This window comes from Myxine glutinosa, chromosome 3, assembly GCF_964187855.1.
Source record: "Myxine glutinosa chromosome 3, kmMyxGlut1.1, whole genome shotgun sequence".
NCBI classification, from domain to species: domain Eukaryota; kingdom Metazoa; phylum Chordata; class Myxini; order Myxiniformes; family Myxinidae; genus Myxine; species Myxine glutinosa.
This window is the reverse complement of record NC_136263.1, coordinates 33,129,904-33,149,511: the sequence shown is the minus strand read 5'-3', so window position 1 is coordinate 33,149,511 and position 19,608 is coordinate 33,129,904. Positions and strand designations below refer to the sequence as shown.

The 19,608-nt window shown below is 46.8% G+C and overlaps 1 protein-coding gene across 33 annotated transcripts in view; it reads right to left on the bottom strand.

Annotated features, from left to right (window-relative positions):
- Positions 1 to 19,608, bottom strand: part of LOC137412882 (tripartite motif-containing protein 54) — a 68,201-nt gene that overhangs the window by 1,985 nt on the left and 46,608 nt on the right. For 14 of the 33 annotated variants that reach the window (XM_078773814.1, XM_078773822.1, XM_078773811.1 and 11 more), the window contains exons 6-9: positions 16,835 to 16,857; positions 16,585 to 16,709; positions 8,354 to 8,496; positions 5,858 to 5,968 (exon numbers count right to left, since the gene is read on the bottom strand). In XM_078773814.1, coding sequence (XP_078629940.1) covers positions 5,885 to 5,968; positions 8,354 to 8,496; positions 16,585 to 16,709; positions 16,835 to 16,857 — 375 coding nt within the window. In that variant the 3' untranslated portion in view covers positions 5,858 to 5,884. The remainder of the gene's footprint in view (positions 1 to 5,857; positions 5,969 to 8,353; positions 8,497 to 16,584; positions 16,710 to 16,834; positions 16,858 to 19,608) is intronic. The other 19 variants (XM_078773817.1, XM_078773818.1, XM_078773813.1 and 16 more) reach the window with 3 other exon arrangements.

The window sequence follows — 19,608 nt, the reverse complement described above, 5'->3', positions numbered from 1 at the left end:
ATCACGCTTCATTTAAATTTTATAAAAACATGTTTATAACATTTCTGACAATTCTCATCTCAGGATACATTCATGATGTGACGTCATCGATGATGACGTCATCCAAACAATTCACCTCTTGACTAGGAAATTTAATTCCACTCCAGGATGTAAACTGTAGTCTGGTAGTGAGCATTGTCTTTATGTAGCACTACTACTAATCCGCATGCCCAGCTGAGGCTCGTGTAAGAGCTAACACATAGAACATATAATAAAGGGAGCGGGAGACAAGGGGGAGAGAGAGAGGGAAGCACAACAACAGTAGGGAACAGGGACATCGGGAGATCTGTGGGAGGGAGAGGGCTGGGGTGGGGTACACGGGATTTTGCACTTTGTTCCCTTGGGATGGGGAATCGAAGGTTAGAGAAGGAATTTGTAATTTGTTCAGGGTGCTGGTGATACCTCGCCTACTCTTCATGAAGGACACCGTGGGATCTTTAACGGTCCACCAACGAATTCTGACATACGGGACTCCCGGTTTAACGTCCATCCGAGGGATGGAACACACATTGATGAATCACGCTGCCTGTGAAACATCAAGATAACGGTTTATGGCTGCGTCGGGATTCAAACTCACACTAGGGTATGTGTGTGTACCTCTACCCAAGACAACCCTGCCAGCCCTGTAGTTACATAGGAACCACCTTTCGAGGCCATTTTTCCCCACAGAGCAGGGGTTGGCCTTTTTCGGGCACCATGGTCCCCTTTTTGAAGCAATGTTTTATGGCCCGATGCCCTTCCTGCCGCCAACCCTGTTGGTCGACTCTTGCGACACACAGGGAATTACCAGTGAACTGGTACTCAAATTTGCCGACCTCGGAAGGATGACAGGCTGAGTCAACCCCGCTGGCGGTAATTCAGCGATCCAGGATTTGAACCCAGGATCCTATGATCCCAAGCCGACACCCTAACCGCTGATTGTTCAATTAAAATTATTGTAAAAATAAAAGGACTGTACTGTGGCGGGCACAAGGGTCAATAAATCCGCGCACCAGTGGGTGACGCGAGCGTCCAGGCGGGGAACTGAAATACATGCCCCGCCTTTCGGCTGATCGGCCACGCCCGGGGGCAAGGCGTGGCCTCAGGTCATATATGCGGGCTCTAAGCTCGAGCCCACCCAGTTCTGATATGCGAGCTTGTAATAAAGACTCTTGTTTGTATCCACGCGTTGTGGCCTACCTCTCTGGCAATCGAGTCGTGTGTGCACAGCACCACACTGGTGACCCCGATTGGTTCAGCCGTTGCTGACCCCCGAACGCGCCATGGCTACCAACGCCATCGCAATCAAACTCCTGGAGTTTTGGGAAGCGCAAGCCGACGTTTGGTTTGTGCAAGCCGAAGCTCAATTCCAACTCCGGGGTATCACGGCGGACGAGACCCGGTACTACCACGTGGTCGCCGCCCTCGGGCCCGGCACTGCCGCCTGCGTCGTGTCCATCCTTCGGCGCCTGCCGGGCGACCACAAGTACGAGGCACTCAAACGTCTACTCCTCGCCACGTTCGGGCTCACGGAGGTCGAACGTGCCGACCGCCTCCTGGACCTTCCCGCCCTCGGCGACACACGACCATCCGTCCGGATGGATTTCATGCTGTCCCTGCTTGGAGACCAGTGCCCGGCTTTCTTATTCCGAGCACTTTTCCTATGCCAGCTACCTGTACAGGTGCGCCTCGCGCTGGCCGGTTCCAAAATAATGGAACCCCGCGCCCTGGCTGGAGAGGCCGACAAGTATTTCGCGGCCTGCGACACGCGGTCGGTGTACGGTGAGGCCGTAGTGGATCCCGGCGCGGAGGCTACAGCGCCCCGTTTCCCTCGTGGCCACTGCAACGCCCCACCCACTACCGCCGCCACCACCACCACCGTCGCCGGCACGGCCGCCGCGGGGGCCACCGCCGCAAACCTGGTGCTACTACCATGCCAGGTTCGGCCGCAAGGCTAAAACGTGCTGCCCGCCATGTTCTTTTGACGGGTCGGGCCGGCGCTCACTTGCGGCCATGAGCGTCGGCCATTCCGGCAGCCTCCTGTTCATCATGGACACCTCATCCGGGCGCCGTTTTCTTTGCGACACGGGAGCGCAGGTAAGCGTCCTCCCTGCCTCCGCGTCCGACAAGCAAGCCGCGGGCCGGGGCCCCGCTTTGCTTGCCGCCAACGGTACACCCATCTGCACATTCGGGAAGCGTTGCCTCTCACTGCGGTTCGGAGGGCAGTGCTTTCAATGGTCATTCGTCACCGCCAGCATGCCAATGGCCCTGCTCGGTGTGGACTTCCTATGTGCGCATGGGCTGTTGGTCGACGTTAAGCGCAGACGTCTCGTCCAGGCCGAAACCTTCAGCTCGCTCGCTTGTTCGCTGAGCGGCTCGCTGAGCCGCTCACCGAGCAGCTTGCCAAGCGGCTTGCTGAAAGGTTCCGTCCCGGCGAGGTTAGTCTGTATGCTTCCGGCAGCGGATGAGTTTACCCGCCTCCTCGCCAGTTTCCCGGCCCTCACGCGGCCCACCTTCTCAGCGGTGGCCGTCAAACACGGGGTGGAGCACCATATCCCCACGGTCGGGCCGCCGGTCTACGCCCGGGCACGCCGCCTCGACCCCACAAAGCTCGCCGTGGCGAAAGCGGAGTTCGCCACGCTGGAACGGCTGGGTATCATACGGCGCTCCAACAGCGCTTGGGCCTCTCCTCTGCACATTGTGCCGAAGCCCGGCGGCGGATGGCGGCCGTGCGGTGACTAGCGCCAGCTCAATGATGCCACCACGCCCGACCGCTACCCGGTCCCGCATATCCAAGACTTTTCCGCCCGGTTGGCAAACACGACCGTGTTCTCCAAGGTGGACCTCACCCGGGGCTACCACCAGGTCCCCGTACAACCGGACGATGTCCCAAAGACGGCCGTCATCGCCCCTTTCGGCCTCTTTGAGTTCCTGCGGATGCCTTTTGGGTTGAAGAATGCGGCCCAGGCATTCCAGCGGCTCATGGACAGCGTCTTGCGCGACTTACCTTTCATCTATGTCTACCTGGATGACATCCTAGTCCCGAGCGCGTCCCGGGGGGGAGCACCTGCTCCACCTCCGCACGCTTTTCAAACGCCTGGGCCAGCATGGCCTGATCATCAACCCCGCAAAGTGCCATTTCGGCGTCGCCGCCATTGACTTCTTGGGGCGCCGCATCACCAGGCACGGGGGGCATCCCTTTACCGGCCAAGGTTGAGGCCGTCAAGTGTTTTCCGTGCCCCCGCACGATCAAGGGGCTCCAGGAATTCCTGGGCATGGTCAATGTTTACCACCGCTTCGTGCCCCACGTCGCCCAGCTCCTCCGCCCCCTGCACGAGGCCCTCCGGGGCAAGCCGGGCAAAGGTGACATCGCCTGGTCGGAGCCGATGGCCGCGGCGTTTGCGGGTGCAAAGCTGGCCCTGGCCAACGCCACCATGCTGGCGCACCCGGCGCCCGATGCACCGATCGCCCTCACCACCGACGCGTCGGACTACGCGGTGGGCGTGGTGCACGAGCAGTGGGTGCGTGGTGCTTGGCAACCGCTGACGTTTTTTAGCCGGCAGCTTCGCCCGCACGAACGCCACGACAGCACCTTCGACCGCGAGCTGCTCGGGCTCCACCTGGCGGTCTGACACTTCCGCCATCTGCTAGAGGGCCGCCCGTTCACGGCTTTCGTTGACCACAAGCCCCTTGTGTTCGCAATGGCCAAGGTCGCCGAGCCATGGTCGGCACGGCAGCAGCGTCACCTCTCTGCCGTGTCCGAGTACACGAAGAACATCCGTCACGTCACGGGTAAAGACAACCCGGTGGCGGATTGCCTTTCCCGGTCCGTCGCGCACGCGGTCCACCTCGGGATCGACTATGCCCGGATGGCGGAGGACCAGACCACCGACCCCGGCGTCCAGGCCTTGCGGACCGCCGTCACGGGCCTCCGCGTCACCGAGGTGCCGTTCGACGTCGCGGGTGCGGCCCCCCTGTGTGACGTCTCCCTCGGCCGGCCTCGCCCCATCGTGCCCGGTGGCTGGCAGCGCCCGGTTTTCGACACCATCCACGGCCTGTCCCACCCGGGCACGAAGGCCTCCCAGAAGCTCGTCGCGGCGAAGTTCGTCTGGCATGGCCTCAGGAAGGACGTCCGTGACTGGGCCAGGACGTGCCTCGCGTGCCAGCGTGCAAAGCTCCACCGCCACACCCAGGCCCCGTTGGCCCCGTTTACGGTACCCGAGCATCGGTTCGACCATGTCCACGTCGACTTGGTGGGACCTCTGCCCCCCTCGCGGGGGTTCACCCACCTCCTCACCATGGTGGACCGCACCACACGGTGGCCGGAGGCCGTGCCATTGGCGGCGACGTCTGCGGCTGATGTGGCGCAAGCCTTCATCGCCACTTGGGTTGCTCGGTTCGGTGCCCCCTCGGACATCTCGTCCGACCGCGGCCCCCAGTTCACCTCGGAGCTTTGGGGCGCGGTGGCGCAAGGGCTCGGTGTCAAACTGCACCGCACCACGGCCTACCACCCCCAGGCCAACGGCCTGTGCGAGCGCTTTCATCGCTCGATTAAGGCCGCGCTCCGGGCCAGCCTCCGCGACGGCAGCTGGACCGACAGGCTCCCCTGGGTCCTGCTGGGCCTCAGAACGGCGCCCAAGGACGACCTGCACGCGTCCTCGGCGGAGCTGGTCTTTGGTCAACCGCTGCGGGTACCGGGCGAATTTATCCCCGACTCCACGGCTCCTTGGTCTGCGGCGCAACAGCGCTCCGCCCTGCAGGAGACCGCCTGGAGGTTCGCCCCGGTGCCGACGGCACACCATGGTTGCCCGTCCTCCCACGTCGCCCCGGAGCTTCGCACGGCGGAGTACATTTTCGTCCGGCATGATGCCCACCGGGCACCGCTGCGGCCCCCGTACGACGGGCCCTTCCGCATGCTGGAGACTAGGGACAAACATTTCACCGTGGACATCGGCGGTGCCCCGGATCGTATCTCCGTGGACCGCCTCAAGCCGGCCCACCTCGATCTGGACCACCCCCCGCAAGCAGCTCTGCCTCCGCGTCGAGGCCGCCCCCCGGCGGGCAGACCCCCGGCACCCCCCAGCCCCGCTACCCCTTCAGCCCTGCACGCATCGCCAGGGGGCGTTTCGGCCGGGTCATCCGGCTTCCCCGCAAGCTCACCCTTCAGGTGCGCGGGAATTCTGGGGGGGCGCGTGTGGCGGGCTCAAGGGTCAATAATTCCGCGCATCAGTGGGTGGCGCGAGTGTCCAGGCGGGGAACTGAAATACATGCCCCGCCTTTTGGCCGATCGGCCACGCCCGGGGGCAAGGCGTGGCCTCGGGTCATATATGCGGGCTCTAAGCTCGAGCCCGCCCAGTGCTGATATGCGAGCTTGTAATAAAGACTCTTGTTTGTGTCCACGCGTTGTGGCCTACCTCTCTGGCAATCGAGTCGTGTATGCACAGCACCACAGTACCGTAAAACAGGCTGAATAGGGACAGCCATAAAAATCCTATTTATTCCTATTTAACCCATATATGGGGTTAATAGGGACTATAAGTTGCTGTTTAAAAAAACAAGACAACACTTTCAACCAAAATATCAATAGATCAGTATGGTTATCAATTTTCAGCGAAAAAAGTTTCCGAACTTTTTTTCAGTTTGTGTCCCTATTCCCCCCATTTTTACGGTATATAATAATTTTTTTTTTACATCTGCTGTAAAATAAAAAAGCAGAAATATAACAGGTACTGTTAATTGCCATGAATGTTCGGCTACTTATTTACTGATCATTGTTCCCACATGGACATTCCATTCAATCTCAAACAGAAAACCGAAATAATGACGCTTTTTTTTTTACCAAAGAGATGGTGAGAAGAAGCTGGAATTATTCTTTGTTGTTCAACCACGGAAATGAGAATACATGACGTGATATAGCCTCCGTACCTTCGGTTGGTTGTGTTCCGACATCCTGCAACATCATAAATCTGCAGTTAGATTCATCAAACATTAGATAGGGGGAAAAAATTACATTAGGCAAAAACAACAACAACAACAACAACAACTTGAGAGTTCTTATAACACCTTACCCCACACAGTGATCGAGTACGTATATAATTCAAACTAAATAAAAATAAAGATTGTAAAGGTCGTACAAAAGAAATCCCGGAAGTTTACCACTGTTGATCTTTTACGCCGGCTATTACACCACCCTATCTAACAAATTACATTAGTTATTCGTGCTTGTTGTTTGTGTCCTTTATGGCGTCATTAATAACATTAAGTTTCCTGTTTGGAATGATTTTCGATATTGTTTCACTGCCAGACAGAGTAAAAAGCTCATCTCACTCCATGTGTGATCAGGACGAGTTCTGAGCCAAAGTACCGCTAAACTGCAGATTCGGTTTCCGATCCATGTTCCAATTTGTGTTCAAAAGGTAACATTCAATTGTAATCAAGTTGTTCCTCGATCATAAACTGACTGTGTGGACGGACAGACAGACAAATTGAAGCAATTCCTGAACCCCGCTTCGCGTGTGCGGGTTAACAACAGCATCAACTAGAGCGGCACTCAGTAGAGAGCAAACCTCCACCTGGTTGGCCATATCACTCAATCGTGAAGAATCACTTAAAAAAGTAAATAATTCTCATATCCGAATCCATATTCATATCTTCACCAAAATCGAATGTATTTGTCCTTGTCAGTCATCCAACCTGTTCAACAAGTTTCGTCCAAATCCGTCCATAACTTTTTAAGATATCCTGCTATGTATCGTTTTTGGCCCTATCTCCTGATGGTGAAGAATCACTTAAAAAAGTAAATAATTCTCATATCCGAATCCATATTCATATCTTCACCAAAATCGAATGTATTTGTCCTTGTCAGTCATCCAACCTGTCCAACAAGTTTCGTCCAAATCCGTCCATAACTTTTTAAGATATCCTGCTATGTATCGTTTTTGGCCCTATCTCCTGATGGTGAAGAATCACTTAAAAAATTAAACAATTCTCATATCCGAATCCATATTCAGATCTTCACCAAAATCGAATATTTTCTTCCTTGTCAGACACACAACCTGTCCAATAAGTTTCGTCCAAATCCATCCACAACTTTTTGAGATATCCCGCTATGTATCGTTTTGGCCCGATCTCCCAATGGTGAAGAATCATTTTTTAAAATTCTAGTAGCCGGATCCGGATCCGGATCTTCACCAAAATCTAATCATTTCGTCCTTGTCACATACGTTACATCTCTGCCAAATTTTGTCCGAATCCGTCCACAACATTTTGAGATATTTTGTTCACAAACAGACAAACAGACAAACAGACCGGGGTGGCGGTGGCGAGTTGTCAGTGGCGGATCCACCTTTGGTGGCGGAGGTAACACGTTGTGCTCCCACTTCTTGAATTACCCAATATTTTGCCAACATTCTTTAGTTGCAGAACACATTTGTAACCAAAAACGCTTAAAAAACAAAATGTACAACCGTGCTAAGATATTAGGCTACTATTGATGACTTCATCATATTACAACTTGTGCTTTTTATTGGGGATTTGAAACTTTTGGATAAGGATTTAACTCACACCCATTCCGTTTTCCTACTTTTACCTTCTCTCCAAAACTTCTCCAACATTCAGAAAATCTGTGTCAGCACCAGTGTGGTGTTCACTGATGAAGCAGCTTATAGTCGAGCTCAATGAAGCCGTGGTCATGTTTGAGGTGGTTAGTCACTTCACACGTGTTCCCCCAAATGGGGATATTGAAACAGTGAGGCAGCATCTTGTGGAGGACGTTGTGTGGAAAACAGGATGTAGAACCTCGTCACGAGAAGTATGTGACCTGTTTGGCCTCTGCCTCGTCTCTGCATCCTCCACTTTAGGAGTGACATAACAAACAGCCATTCTTTTATATTCCCATATATTTCATGATGTCTGCCATTGTAGGCCAACATGGTGACGGAAGACATGGATCATCAGTTATTTCTCAATCCTGCTTTGTTTTGTTACTTTGTTGGCACCTGCTTTGTTACTGTAAATTTAACTTCTTCTTCTTCTTCTTTAACGGCCACAATTATTTCCTCGTTCTTGCTGGGTTGACCTGGGGAAACTTGGATCAAGTCTTTCACGAACCGGCTGGCCAGGCCTGACGTTCGACTAAGGTGAGAGTAGGAATTTGGAAATGGTGTCAGCGAGAGCTCACCTACTCTTAGCTATCAGTTGAAAAAGTATTGGTAGCTCCCAGACTGTGCCAGAACCAGTATTTTCCAACCACTTTGTAGTAATTCCAAGTTTACTGTCTACCATTGTGCACACATGCTAATACATCCAACTAAATCACTTTTACAGCAAGACCCACCTCAGGGTTGCCAGCTTCATCTTCAACTTCAATTGCTTCTTCGTTTGTTTCCCCACTCTTCTCCTCCTCCAGAACGTTTTCTGCCAATTCCGTTTCATTCTCTTCTTTGTCATCCTCATCTTCTTCCTGTTCTGAATCTCCAACTAATCATTCAACAACCATCGGACAAATGTTTTACAATAAGTTGTATCCAAATTAATTTAATGCTGCAAATTTAAATAAAATAATTATAATATAGTGTGCAGGTGACAAAAAATAATCTCAAATGAAAAATAAGATAATACAAGAAAGGGTGATGCAGAAAAAGGCAATTACACCGATGTGGTCTGCAGGTTGTATTCACTGCAACGTTGTACACATTACATCTAGATTCTGGACCAATTTCGGGATCCAAGAACACAAATAATACACAAATGTGGGGTATGATCACATCCAAACCCACGGAAACGACCGAATGATAGTGTGAAAATAGCTTTATTATTTTTACTATATTTTCATGACAAAAAGGAGGAAAGGAAAACGTAGATTGGTAAAGGAGGAATAAATCCGAGAACATACAAAGTTTCCTTTCAGTATATGGAACAGGACTATTAGTAAACACTCCCAACAAACCAAATCTCAAAAACTGAATATCTACAAATAGAGAAAAAAACAACAACATTGTATACGATTATATAGAGTATTGCATTGCCAATATCCAATCCATGTCCTATAATATCCATGTCCTACAATATCCAATCCATGTCCAATAATATCCATGTCTGATAATATCCAATCCATGTCCAATATTATTCATGTCCTACAATATCCAATCCATGTCCAATAATATCCATGTCCGACAATATCCAATCCATGTCCAATATTATTCATGTCCTACAATATCCAATCCATGTCCAATAATATCCATCTCCTACAATATCCAATCCATGTCCAATAATATCCATGTCCTACAATATCCAACCCATGTCCAATAATATCCATGTCCTACAATATCAAATCCATGTCCAATAATACCCATGTCCCACAATATCCAATCCATGTCCAATAATATCCATGTCCTACAATATCCAATCCATGTCCAATAATATCCATGTCCTACAATATCCAATCCATGTCCAATATTATTCATGTCCTACAATATCCAATCCATGTCCAATAATATCCATGTCCTACAATATCCAATCCATGTCCAATAATATCCATGTCCTACAATATCCAACCCATGTCCAATAATATCCATGTCCTACAATATCAAATCCATGTCCAATAATACCCATGTCCTACAATATCCAATCCATGTCCAATAATATCCATGTCCTACAATATCCAATCCATGTCCAATAATATCCATGTCCTACAATATCAAATCCATGTCCAATAATATCCATGTCCTACAATAACCAATCCATGACCAATAATATTCATGTCCTACAATATCCAATCCATGTCCAATAATATCCATGTCCTACAATATCCAATCCATGTCCAATAATATCCATGTCCTACAATATCCAACCCATGTCCAATAATATTAATTTCCTACAATATCAAATCCATGTCCAATAATACCCATGTCCTAAAATATCCAATTCATGTCCAATAATATCCATGTCCTACAATATCAAATCCATGTCCAATAATATCTATGTCCTACAATATCCAATCCATGTCCAATAATATTCATGTCCGACAATATCCAATCCATGTCCAATAATATCCATGTCCTACAATATCCAATCAATGTCCAATAATATCCATGTCCTACAATAACCAATCCATGTCCAATAATATCCATGTCCTACTATATCCAATCAATGTCCAATAATATCCATGTCCTACAATAATCAATACATGTCAATGTCCTATAATATGCATGCCTTATAATATCCAATCCATATCCATGTCCTATAGTATCCAATGCATGTCCAATTTCCAATACATTTCCAATAATATGCACATCCATGACTAACAATGTCGAATCCATATCCATGTCCTATTGTCCTATACTATCCAGTCCATCTCGAATATCCATGTCCTACGATCTCCAATATATGTACAAATGTCCATGTCCTAAAATATCCAATCAATGTCCATGTCCTACAATGTCAATTCCATGTCCTATATCCAATCATTGTCCATGTCCTATATCCAATCAATGTCCATGTCCTATAATATCCAATCCATGTCCTATAATATCCAATTAATATCCATGCCCTACAATATCCAATCCATGTCCAATATCCAATTCATATTCATGTCCTAGAATATCCAATGCATGTCAAATATCCAATCGATGTCCAATATCCATATCCATGTCCTATAATATCCAATCCATGCCCATGTCCTATAATATCCAATCCATATCCATGTCCTATAATATCCAATCCATGTTCAATATCCAATTAATATCCATGTCCAAGAATATCCAATCCATGTCCAATATCCAATTCATATCCATGTCCAAGAATATCCAATCCATGTCCAATATCCAATTCATATTCATGTCCTAGAATATCCAATGCATGTCCAATATCCAATCGATGTCCAATATCCATATCCATGTCCTATAATATCCAATCCATGCCCATGTCCTCTAATATCCAATCCATACCCATGTCCTATAATACCCAATCCATGTCCAATATACAACCTATGTCGAACATCCATATCCATGTCCTATAATATCCAATCCATGCCCATATCAAATAGTATCCAATCAATACCCATGTTCTATAATATCCAATCCATACCCATGTCCTATAATATTGTTGCGGATCTCCCGAAGCCCGTCCACGTTACAAAGGAGGGATTAAACCCCTTTTTCCCCTTGGGTCTTTGTGTCCACAAGGCCGAATCGCCACTTCTGCAGCAAGCGTGAAAAAGGGTATCGGGTCGACGCCGCACGTACCTTTGACCCACACTGCCACAAAAACGGGGACCGGACCTCGCACAAGCCACGCTAATCGATTATGCCCGAGCGGTGTGCATATCACGTGACTCGTGCCATTACTTTTATGGAAACCGATTCGAGCGGTTTTATTCGTACTATGCTAGGCCAATTAATGGAAGGGACGGGAACGGTCAAATCAGAGGAAGAACACAATTTATTATAATGTACAGTGATCAGGATAAAGGAAAGGGGACACAGCGCAGATGCTTAACCAATGTTAACTTAACCCCAGACACAGGGCCCACTCACTCACGTGGGGAAAAAAGAAGGAAGGAAGTTCCCGCGCCAAGCGCACCTTGCCGTCGGTCGCTCCGGGACAGCTCGCCCGGCGTGGCCCTCTGGTGGTCACGGCACGTACAAGGAAAACGCAGGTAGGAGGAGATCGCGCGTCTGTGGCTCGGAACGGGTCGTCTTCACGAGCGCGATTAATACCAGCACAGCGCAGGGCACAGGGCACGGGGGATTCGTGTACAACGACACTATTGCAAGCAGTTCGAGCAGTTACAAGCACTCCGACTCGTTCTCTCTGATACCCCGACTTTTACTCGATGCCTCGACCTCGTGCGTGCTCGCTTCCCTCTCAACTCTGACTCGACTCATGGGCTGCACGACTGAACTGAGGCGGGGTTACCCGGGGCAGGGCTTTATGGCTCCGCCCCGGCCTTACTCGAATGTTCCAAGCCCCACCTCTCGTTGCCGTGGTGAGCCACTCCCCTTGTGCTCTGATTGGCGGCTCACGCTTACCGGTCACTCCACCTGCAGCTCCTCCTTTCGGCCTTGCCAGACTTGTTCAGGCCGCGCACATGGCATTTCAGTGCCAAAAGAACACTGAAGCTCACTGGCCTACTCAACGCAAAACTAACACAGGAAAGGAGACTACCTTACATTTACTAAGAAATAAATATACTATCGCGAGGCTACGTGTTGTGGTGCGTCTACCTACGAGGGGGGTTATCCTTTATTCCAAAACCACAACAATATCCATCCATGTCCAATATACAACCTATGTCGAACATCCATATCCATGTCCTATAATATCCAATCCATGTCCATGTCCTATAATATCCAATCAATACCCATGTTCTATAATATCCAATTCATGTCCAATATCCAATCCATGTCCAAATATCCATATCCATGTCCAATATCCACATCCATTTCCTATAATATCCAATCCATACCCATGTTCGATAATAGCCAATCCATGTCTAATACCCAATAGATGTCCTATAATATCCAATTCATATCCACTAGCCGAAACCCGTGGAACATCCACGGAAGGGAGGATGTGGTGTATGGATAGAGTGTACCATTATGGATGGCATAGGGGATTTGCTTGTCCGAGTAAGAGTTAGGAAGAAAGATGAGAATGAAGAGTGCGTATATGAACAACGTATTTATTGCAATCTACTTAAATGACAACGCTACGATATACTTTTGAAAAATGAATGGATTCGTAATAGGAATCGGCATAGCACCACTCTGGGATTGTCCACTCAGTGGACGGCTTGCTGTCGCCTTCGGCTGTCCAATCAGCGGACGGCTTGCTTCGCCTTCGCCCAGCAGACGCCAATACGATGGCGTCATAAGATGGCGTCGTATCGGCAGTTAATCGGATGCTTTTGGGCCCCAACGTCGGCTAATTCAGATTTTTCGAGTATGTCTGTACGTGATAAACAAAGAGCGCGGTTCGTAGATCGTAAATCCATTAGTGCCGTGGGCATCGGGTCACTGGGTGCGGCGTAAAAGGGATAACAAAGTCGAGTCCTTACGCTATTATTATATAGATGCCCTACAATATCCAATCCATGTCCAACATCCAAATCATATCCATGTAAGAGAATATCCAATCCATATCCAATATCCAATCCATATCCATGTCCAACAATATCCAATCCATGTCCAATTTCCAATCCATATCCATGTCCTATAATATCCAATCCATATCCATGTCATAGAATAGCCAATCCATATAAAATATCCAATCCATATCCATGTCCTATAATAGCCAAATCATACCCATGTCCTATAATGTCCAATCCATGTCCTATAATATCCAATCCATGTCGTATAATGTCCAATCCATGTCCTATATCCAATGTCCAATCCCAAAGAATGTACAACACAATACCCTATAGGCCTATATCACTGAATATTACAATATAATTAATTATTTACTCGGTTTTGTTATCTTTACCTCTGCCACTGGAGGTGGATGTGTACCGACGTGTACAATAAAAGATGTGTACCGTTCAATAAAACAATGCTCACTAATGCAAGGCTCACCTTCATTTAACGTTCACAAAAAGTCCAAATGGGAACTCTTGAATGAAAAGCCAGAAAAGAAAAGCAAACTTGAAATCATGATGTGTGCGCCCCAATGTTATAGTGTGCAGCAATGCTCTCCTCACTGTCCTCGTTATTGGGGATAATTAATTAGGTGAAAGCTGATTGTGTGTTCCCTTTGATTACAGGTGAGAGATGTGATTGCGGTTGTTACGTTATCCTCATATGCTCCTCGTACAAAATGGAATCTTCTGTTCCATTTAGAGCCTTGGAAATTCAACACCACTTAAAAAGTTGAAGTTGACATAATCCGTCGACACACGAACGACATGCTTGCTTTCCTTATTTTTTTCCCAGTTGGGGTAATCACGTGATTAGGTGAAGCTAGAGTCCCTGTATAAAGAGAGTTGCGCCATGCGCTGACCCGAGATTTCTGGTCACGTGATTTCGTGGCGCCATTTTGTGTCTAACTTCACCGTGCGTGAACGTCAGCTTGGTACGGGAATGTTGTTTATTGCCAAACAAAATGACTGGTTGTTCTGCTTTTGGTTGTTCAAACCAATCTGGGAAATATAAGATGTATAGATTTCCAAGTGATAAAGTCAGAAGACAAATTTGGGAAGCGAAAGTCAGACGAAAGAGCTGGAAAGCGATCGACTCCTCGAGACTCTGCCAGGTAGGCTCACGCCACTTGATGATCGATGTTCAAAAGCAATTCTATCTGCTCGGTTTTTTTTTGGTTGTCTGTCCGTTGAAAACCCTTTTAAAGGGAAGTGATTTGTGTTTGTTTATAATCTTCAAGGAGCTGACCAAAAATGCATTTCCGTGGGAAGAACCCTGCTCAATTTTTTTCGGGTAGTCCTAGCGGACCGCATATTGTCATTGATTGATGAAATGTCCCGGTACAGTGACATTGCCTGGTCTGCGGTTGGGTAGTCTGCGAGCAATGTCACTGTACTTTTTCAGAGGGAATTAATTTTGATTTTATAGGGGTGGGAAACCCATGGTCCGTTTTGTTTTCAGTTGTCTGTCCGTCCATTCAAAACTTATTCCGAGGCAAGTTATTTTTTTGGTTTAAAATCTTTAGCCTAATCGGCAATCATAAAAGCAATTTTAGGGGGGGACCTGCTCAATTTTTTTGCGGGTTGTGCAGTCATCCATACGTCCAAAATTTGACGAGTTATTGTTTGCTTTGTACAGTGCTCATGCGTCTTGTGGCATATTTGCTCAAATATTTCCCACCCCGGGATTTATGGCCAAATTGTAGTGATGGAAGATTTTGCACATTGGACAATCCCTATATATTTAACCTGGTGACAGCTATCGTTCCCAAAACATACAATATGAGAGTAGTGAACAGAGTAGTGATGAGTCTCACTTGTGAGGAGTGAACGGAGTAGTGATGAGTCTCACTTGTGAGGAGTGAACGGAGTAGTGATGAGTTTCACTTGTGAGGAGTGAACGGAGTAGTGATGAGTCTCACTTGTGAGGAGTGAACGGAGTAGTGATGAGTTTCACTTGTGAGGAGTGAACGGAGTAGTGATGAGTTTCACTTGTGAGGAGTGAACGGAGTAGTGATGAGTCTCACTTGTGAGGAGTGAACGGAGTAGTGATGAGTTTCACTTGTGAGGAGTGAACGTAGTGGGATGAAGTGTTGGTCTGGTCAGAGTGTTGTATTACGGGCAGAGTTTTCTTACGGTCTGAATGTATGAATCATGTTCTGTACTGAATGTATGAACCAAGTTTTGTACTGAATGTTTACTGTGTTGGCCTCATCGTGTTCCTGGTGAAATTAAACAAGTTATGGTGGATACGACGTCTTATCTGTGCTTTTCCATATCTGTTCGACTAGACGAACCGTGCACACTGCAGGTATTTTTAAAAGTTTTTTCTCTGTTTAATTACGGCTTGGCGCAGTCGAAAATTAAGTGTTAATTAAGTCGCCAGCTATGAAACATATCAATCGATCAGGCAATATCCATCAGAGTTCTGGGCAAGGGTGTAGTAATAAATGAACGTTTCAATCTTACTAGATGCCGATGACGTTTTCCTTATGTCAGAGACAGAAGCTGACTTGCAGCTTGTTAAATCATTACAATGGAAATTGAATATAAATGTCGATAAAACTAAAGTTGTACACTATAGAAATATGGCAATACCACGTACAGAATTTGTTTTAAGTGTGTTAGACTATATGTCGGCTGGAAGTCCTACACCGGAATTGCTCTCGGCACCCTTTAAAAAATATTGGATATGCCCACACTCCTTTCTAAAAGTTATTAAAATTCAGAGAACGACAGCATTGGTTTGTCTTACTTATAATGTTAGCTCTTATATGCAGTGTTGGCTTGTAATATGCATTGCCATACCACTTTTAATATCACCACACAGCTCTTTTTCACGGCAATAGCTGAGTTTTTGACAAAACAAATATCACCTGTATGTAATAATAAGACTAAATATGTGTAGTAAATTTTTTTTTAGCAGGTTTAGAATATATCACCCCATATCGCGAATGTACATGCATATCTAATCCGACACACTTAGACACAAAATGGCGTCCAAATTTGAGTTGACACAACTCTCTATATACAGGGACTCTAGGTGAAGCAAGCCACTCGGTATAAGTGGAACGCACACCCTGTTTAAAGGTTTTATCCCGAACCACATCTCTTGACGTCACAACAGCGGTGCCACTTTTCTCACCGCACTCAGCAGGGCATTTCCTCAACCCCATGGATGACAACCAAATGGGATTGTCGGTGCTCTTAAACTTTAAAATGCTGAAAGTCAAGCAAGGAAGCAGCACACACCGTCCCCGGTTGTCCTCATTGGACATTCATTGGATTGGATTGTTGCCATTGGTTGTCCCAGGGCACATGTTGTGACTTACAATCGTGTAAATACCGTCTATCGAAGATGCCGCGAGATAAATAAATAATCTTGAGATATTTGAGCAAATACTCTTGAGACTAATTTTGAGAAAATGGCTTACCACTTTCGAAGTTGAGTTTTCTCAATATTCGCTCTTGTCGCTCAAAATTAGCTGAGAAGTGATCCATGTTCTCGCAGCCCGCGGCAGGTTTCTGGATATGCGTTGCTTCCGATGTTTCAATAATCCTGCACAGAATAACAAAAGATGATCTTTGTCTCCATTTTTGGTGTGAGGGACATTATTTTAGGCTCGACATGCATCTCAAACTATGCAAACACCCATATATGATAATCATGATAAAACATCATACCTTTTGATGAGTTCTTTGGCAGTCTGTGCAGAGAATGGGGGGGGGGGGGGATAATACGATTATGAATAAGCAGTACATGATGATTAGATGATGGAAGGACAAACAAACTCCGAATAATAAAAAGAATGATTAAAAAGCTTCAAAATCATTTGCTATAAAGTTTTTCTTGGTTGTTCTTGGTTAAAGCCTTTGATGTTTCAAACCCTACCCAGGTTTCTCCACAGTTGTAGACATTCACAAGTAGCACATACCCGAGAATCCCAATGCTACACGCCCCATGAGCCGCCCCGGACCGGTTTCATCACTTTTTTGTATACTGAATCGAGGCTCGTGAAAGAGCTAAGATGAATGGTCACTTATGGGTGAATGGTCAGTAACAGCGTAGACAGAAACACACATCACCAAGGCTCCCAAACATGTTGCACGTGCAATGCCAATAATAGTTAACATATACATTACAAGGCCCAATCACGTCTATCTCCTGTAATTGGAGTACATAACCAATCAGCTGTCACATAATCAATTCTCCTGCTCTTTCCAGGCTCCCCTCCCTCCACCCCCCTACACTCCCCAAGTATCTGCAAGGTGCACGTGGGTCCACCATCGACCATTAAAAAAAAACACCATAAAAATAATTAGGTCTACCATCAAAACAAGACCGATAGTCTAACAACAGTGTAGCCGGGCTTGGATCTGCCTAGTGGAGAATCTGCTATCCCCCTGTCATGTGACCAAATCCTCAGCCCTGATTGGTGGACGTTTGTGAGGGACATACATACATACACCAGACGGAAAGATAAACGCTGTTCCAGACGCCATTGCCCTACGGGCTACGCTGTAAAAATATGGCTGCTGAACCACATGACCGATGACATAAACCTTTTTTCTTGACTAATTTATCCCTACATCATGCTCAAGAAATTTCATATCGACCAGATCAAGCGCTCTACTTGTCGATATATGACGCCATAATCAAGGCACTTATGACATCATCATTAACAGGTTATTCCCCATGGGGGGTACTTTACAATGAGCCACCTTTCAATTTTTTCCATGAGTGGTTTCAGAGGTATAGAGGTGCCAAGTTTTTCCAAGATGGCGTCCGCACTACATGACCTATGACATAATAAATATCAATAAAAAAGCGACAGGAGGAGGCGCTTCTCTGGTGAAAATTTTGTGTCAATCGGACAAACGGTTGCAGAGAAAATGAATTTTAAAGGGAATAAACCCACGGAATTCCAGCAGAAGGGATTATATACATAGACCGGACGGACAGTCAAACGCTGTTCCAGATGGAATTGCTCTACGTGTCTATGGGATACGCCATAAAAATATTAACCCTCTTCTGGCAAAACTACAACAATCCAGATTCACTGCTCATCTCCACTCATCCGTTCATCTTTTTCCCCACCTACGGAAGGAACAACACACACTACTACACCCCCAGGCCCACTTCCTTCCAAATTTCCAGTTTTTTTTTCTTCCTGAGAGTTTGCTTCTGTATCCATCTTATCCACTCCATGCATCCTCCCCGACCCCTCATTTCTCCCCGCACATGTGTCCGCAACCATATCTCAGAGATGTATGGACCGATTTTGTCCATACTTGGCATAAAGACAACACATGATGGTATACATATGCACATAATTTTGTTTTGCGATGCGATCAAAGATGGCCGACCGGCGGCCATTTTAGTCGTAAAAAATGCGATGTTGAACACGTCCTCAACTTTTTCACGGAAATGCATTTACCGATCTTGTTCAATCTTGGCATACAGATAATGAATGATGGCTGACATATGCGTGTCGTTTTGTTTCAAGATCAGATCCAAGACGGCCTTCTGTGTGGAATAAGCTATGATGTAGTAATTTTTTCAGCTTTTTTGTTTTGTTCCACTGCAGACCAAAGGAATACATTGGTGGATACCAAAGGATTTTTTAATTTCAACAATTTTCTGGAAGAAATGGTGCATTATTTGAAAAAAGTGCAAGGGTGCCAATATTTTTGGCCACGGCTGTATATGGATTATTTTCACTTGTATCTTGGAGCCTTATGTGATATGATTTCTCCCAGCCATGGTTTCACGTGTGTCGTGGGGCATTGTCATTAAACCGCGTCACATCCGCCAGCATTGGTTGGTGGACTTTATAGATTCCTTCACGAAGAGTAGGTGAGCTATCAGCGGAATCATGAACAAATTACAAATTCCGGCCTTAACCCTAGTCGAATGTCAGGCCTGTCCAGCCGGTTTGTGAAAGACTTGGGCCAAGCTTCCCCAAGCCAACCCCACAAAAAAGGTGGGAATAATTGTGCCAATTAAAGAAGAGAATTAACAAACTGCCGTCCACATGGTGCGTACGTACATACACATGACCCTCTCCCCTCCCTCGCATCTCCCGGTCACTCCCATAGGGAGTGCGAGTTTCTTGCAATAAATAAACAAGAAGACGTCATGCGGAGCACGATACTTGCAAAATCCGCCCACCCCCCCCCCCCCCCCCAAGAAAAAAAATTCCATTGATACAGCAAATTGTCCATTTCATCAAGATTAAAATTGACAATCTTGATCAAAGCTCGGGTCAACAGGAAGAAAAGTGACGATTTTTCAGATGAAAAATGATGATTTTGGAAGGATGACCTTGAGTTGACCTTTGACCTTTTGACCTCAAAAATACTTAGTTTCCCTATTTAGTGACAATGTGGAAATGCTGTTCAATTTTCAAGTCAATCGGATGAAAATTGAGGATTTTTGAAACTTGGCCTATGTTGAC